The sequence below is a fragment of the Olea europaea genome, unplaced genomic scaffold (assembly GCF_002742605.1).
Source record: "Olea europaea var. sylvestris unplaced genomic scaffold, O_europaea_v1 scaffold657, whole genome shotgun sequence".
Lineage (NCBI taxonomy): Eukaryota > Viridiplantae > Streptophyta > Magnoliopsida > Lamiales > Oleaceae > Olea > Olea europaea.
The window spans coordinates 370,616-375,984 of record NW_019264943.1 but is presented as its reverse complement, the minus strand read 5'-3'; the positions used below and the strand labels follow the sequence as shown (position 1 = coordinate 375,984).

The following is a 5,369-nucleotide window of genomic DNA, read 5'->3' as shown; positions in this document are numbered from 1 at the left end:
ACCCATTTTTTGTGTCCTTATGTTTCATAGCAAAAGCAAGTCCAGCTGTAATCACACTGCCTGCAATTCTTATGCCATGTTTCATCTTTTCATCCTTGACTCTCTCAATTGGGGCAGAAAAGAATGGTGGGTTGAACAAAAATGCTTCAAGAAATACTCCACTCTTTGCCATATTCTTCCCAGCAAGCATTGCCATGGCCGACCCCAGTGAATGGCCGGCTACCCAAACACCGCAATTTCCAAATGTCGCCACCACGTGTCGAACAGCTTGTATGGCTATCTCAAAGCGAGATGTCCCGTGAAGACCATTTTGAATAATGTGGACGTCCAATTCAAGGTCTCGTGAAAATGCATCCCCCTTGGTAATAGTGCCTCGAAAAGCGACAATATATCGAGGGGCTTGTTGTGCCGAAGGGATGTTTTCTGATGCAGTGCAACTGAGTTCATAGATTGCACCAAAGACAGAAGAATCGGCATCATCAATCAGTTGTCTGTACAGCTGAAAATTGAAGAATTTCCACCAAGGAGGGGCAAGGGCTTCGCTTCCTTCCCGCTTCTCCTGACGATCCCACTCCAAAATGTAGACACTCTGAACCAAACTAGCTGCAACAGACCTTCGGTGACTGAAATTTGTCCTGCCAAAAACAGCATATAGGATCAGGTGCATGTGTGGCTAAACTAAAAAAATTACTTGAGAATTTACTTATAAGTAAATATGTTTAACTAAACTTGATATGTTGGTTAAAAGTTGGAAATAAGTAGTTACACATTTTGAAAGTAACCCCTACCTTACTATTTAAATAACTATTTTTCCTTAAAAAAAAAAAAGTAACTTATTCAAACATGTCTGGAAACAAAGTTATTGAAAAATAAGTTTAACTATAAAGCATAACCAAATATGCAGCAGCTCTTTAATTGTAACTATTAATTTTTATTCTTAACAGAGACTTTTTCTTGGTAAAATTTTGAAAGAGCGGTTTGCAGGCATGGTAGAGAATTTCCAACACAAAATGTTGCTTTATCTCAGACTGAAAAAAATTTCTGTAAGTTATATCAAGAATTGAATATGAGGAGGAGGCACTTTTAGATCGTGTACTTAAACATCGCGATTCTCAACTGGTCATGTATCTTTAAATGCTTTCACAATTTTGGTTTAAATATTCATAAGGATACCATTCGTTCTTTAGGGCATCCTCAAGATAAGTTTTCAGATACCGCTATACAATTACACCAGTTTTTGCTCGGTTGTCAAACTCAAATGATGTCAAGCAGATTAGGAAATGGCTGCAAGTTTTCAGTGTGCCATATTTGCAGCGTAATAAGTCCCCCGATTATTTATCATTACTATTATCTTTACTTTACTTTTTTTTAATTACGAATAGCAGATTCTTAAATGCAATCTCTCTACAATCCATATCCTTAACATTTCAGATACTCATAAACATTACAAAGTGTAAGTGTCATACCAGTCAACTGTTGTCAGATGCAAGGGTCCTGAATGATCGAAATTTTCTCCCTCTGAGCCCATTATTTATTATTAACTTTGTACTTTTCTCTCCTCAGATCTGCACAAATTTATATGTAAAGATGTCACAAGCACTCTAATCTAGTATAGATTTAATAAAAGGTTGGTCAATCATAAGCCAAATCATAACCAAGAGAGGAAAGTATAACTTTCCTATTAGTACAAAGTATATATAAAATATCAACTATCAATAAATCAAGTCTTATTTCCAATAAAAGTGAAGTTCGCCACAACAAAGTGCTTCTCGCAACTCGGTTCGACCATGGGTCCGTTTGGCACTTTTGCTTTCGGTAAAAAAGTTTTTGAAAGAAGCTACCTTAATTTTTGTTTGAAAATTAATTTTTGAAAGAGTTTCATATTCCGAAAGTAATTTTAGAGAAAGTCATACCAAAAGCTCTTCTAATTAGAAGAATCATTCATAAAATTAGTCAAACGGGTTCAAAAACAGCTTTTAGATCTTAAAAACTCATTTTGGCTTTTCAAAAGTTATGCCAAACGGGCTCTATATATACTCAAAACTCTAATGAAATCTAACATCTTGCAACCAAATCTCTCTCTTCTAACTTGTCCAACTAGGCCCATTGTTCTATAAATTAGTGAATTTTTAGGCATGCACAAAACATATAAAAAACCATCAAGCCATTCCTCTCTTAATTTATCCTTAACTTGTATACCACATCAGGTCGGACTCGTAGGAGTATATCCCCATTTCTTATTTTGATCTGTTGTATTATGATTACACATTCATCTTAATATATTTGTTTCTACTATATTCATCTTCTAAGCTTTGTCCTTCAACATCCAATCCTTCAATACTGAACTTGATGAGTATCACGGAAAGCAAGCTAGCAAGGATCCTTTATATGTTTAGAAGGGGCCGATAACAAGGTCAAAAGCAAAAAAAGATCAAGGGAGCCATGCAAGGACTTGTCTAAGCTACGTGGGCCGAGTGTTCAAGTTCAACAAGTAAGATACCAAGTTTCGAGATGAGCGTGAAAGAAGAAGAACCAACCTTGGTACAGTTGATTCAAGCAAAGGAGGAAGAAGTGGAGCCGGGAGCCTAGCTAGAAAGCAACGCACACATATTGCTTTACATTTTCGCTTGTGTGAGCCAATAAATTTCAAAACACGAGAGCAAATTCCGTGGAGCGTTATACATCGTACAAAATTGATCCACATGAATTTAGTTTTCCGTTTTGATTAGAACTCTATTTATTTAGTATTTTCTTGATGTTTTACCAGTTAATTAGGTTTGTTTGAGTCCTCATATATATAAGGTTTTATTCATTACAAATAAAGAACAAATTATTTTGAAAGATTAATTATAAAGTGAGAATTCGCTTTCAATCTTGTTCTTAATAGACCTATCCAGGTTTTATTAAAAATTTTCAATCTTTGTGACGTTCAACCTTTTAAACCTCAGTTCTTGATTCAAGAAATCATTGGGTTAAGGTTCTTCATCTACTTGTGACGTTATATATATATATATATATATATCAAATTTTGAATGGGTTCCAGCATACATCATGCAACAGGGTTCACATAAGAAGTATAATTCATCTAATAACCATTTAAAAACTTCTAAATAAAATTTTCCTGTGAACTTTAACAGCATAAGGACCTAAGCAGAAACTCGACACAAGCCTATAGTAATAATCATCGCCACCAGACCTTACACTTGCGACTGCTTAATCATATATCTCTCTTTTTTCTTAAATATTAAATAAAACTTGATTTTCTAGTAGAACCTAACACAGCTCCTGTAAGAACTCTATCATTTGCCTTTCTAAATCAATAAAAATAATTGGAAATTATACTTCTTTTCAACATGTTTTTCCATCCATCTTCAAAGTACATAAAGATTTCCATAGTAGATCTTCCCAACATAAAATTAAACCGATACCTTTTCATTACCTCTTAGCTACATATCCCACATCTCTGTCTTTCCTGAAAGCTTCTAGCATCATTTTTAGGAATCACAAAGAGTAACCAAATAAAAGTTTACACTGTTCTAACATGAATTTCGATCCCAGCATAATAACTTGATAATGGTGTTCAACTTTTAGACGTTTTGTTCAATCAAAGCACTAGGTCACCAAAATTATTTTCTAACTAAGAACAAGCATTATTTTTCAGAAAGCTCATACATTCATACATTTTTTATCTTTTATTTTTGAATATTACAGTTCCATAGCTAACATCATAGTACGCATTTAGTTTCCTTCGCAAAATAGCTCGTGAGACAGAAGTCACAGAACTTAAACTTAATCTAGTAACTTTCGTATTGGTGGAATGTCCCATTTGACTTTACCTTCCAAAACAATCCAGCAAACAAAATCAATCAAAAAATTTAGTCTCCACTTTTTTCCTATGAATCACCGGCCCTCTTATTGGAGCTGTGTGTCGTGTTAGTTGACAATACCTGAAGACACGTAAACAACATGCAACGTGGTGTATCGTGAGTGAAAAGTTACATGAACTTTCTTTCTAATTTTAACTATACACATGACACTACACTTATCCAACAAGCAATGTGGTGGATTACACGTGAAAAGTTCAACCAACTGAAGTCGAATTTTTTTTTATGCCAACTATCAATTTTTATTTCCCCACTAGTAGTAATATATGGATTAACTCATAGTTATTTATATCTAACAAATAGCTACGAATCAGTTTAAAGGACTTCACCAACAAAAACCATAAACTAAAAAGGATTTGTTGAAAATAAAATTAAGAAATAAAGATATACTCTATAAATGTAAATAATTTAAATTAATTTATGTTGAAAAATCATGTGTCTACTTGCCCATGTCCATTCTTCAAAGTTTCAATGTAAAATTTCATGCTTAACTTTTCAATTATTTCCGTTTCGACAAGAAACGTTGTCCTAACAACATTTTTCGAACAAAAAAAAACTTTGTATCAATCCCTCCAGATTTTTCACCCACTGCCATTGCCAACCCCCACTGCCCACAACAAAATATTTTCATTACATCAACCAAAACCCAATACAAAATACCTTTTTTCATGTAAATAATTACAACGGAAAATATTTTTCCTTCAGACAAGCCGAGTATCAAATTCTACTACTAAACAACCAACGGCAAGCAACACACATGAGTCATAACTAGAATCTGGGACCAAAGAGAATAAACTAAAAACTAATTAATATTAATAGACAGTAACATTTCGATATTTAAATTAATAATACAAAATAATAAAATAAAATAAAAACCTTCAATGATTCAAGAAAGATATATAAACACTGCTAGCCTTCCAAAATTAATTCCGACGAAAAATTACAAAATTGGAATACCTTTACAGAATGTTGATTCAAAATTGAAGGGAAGATGAGATCTGAATAGTGTTCTCGGTTTGTCAATTTTTTTCCTTTGCGTGTGTATGATTTTCTCTGTTTTCTGTCTTTATCAAACTTTGATAAAGAAACTTTGCGAAAGGGCGTTTTAAACATAGCTTCTCTCTCGGATTCGAGCGAATATTATTTAGGGGGATTTGATAAAAAAGTCTAGTCAAATAATGATTTTGATAAAATAATCTTTCTTTAATGTTTCTTGGTCAAATGACCTTCATTTATAAAATACAATAAACAAATAATGTCAAATATCTAAAATATCCTCATCATAGAAAATACCCCTTTCAATTCAATTAAATCCCTCAATTCATCTACAAAATGCATTAACCTGTTTTCCCTGTGATTTCTTCTCTAAAATCTTGATATTCATTGTATTTTTCTTCTATCCTCTCCAACATTGTGAGCATTTGAACAAGAATTTTATTATCTATATTATCTACATTGAGATTTCCACTATATTTAAAGAAAAAA

At 33.1% G+C, this 5,369-nt stretch overlaps 1 protein-coding gene across 1 annotated transcript; it reads right to left on the bottom strand.

Annotated features, from left to right (window-relative positions):
• Positions 1-4: 4 nt before the first annotated feature.
• LOC111390186 (GDSL esterase/lipase At4g10955-like) lies at positions 5-4,989 on the bottom strand (the record flags this gene model as incomplete). Its single annotated transcript, XM_023015192.1, has 4 exons — positions 4,842-4,989; positions 3,837-3,947; positions 1,467-1,565; positions 5-635 (listed from the first exon to the last, which is right to left on the bottom strand). Coding segments are annotated over exons 3-4 (693 nt in total), but the record flags the coding sequence as incomplete, so codon positions are not given.
• Between the last annotated feature and the right edge of the window lie 380 nt (positions 4,990-5,369).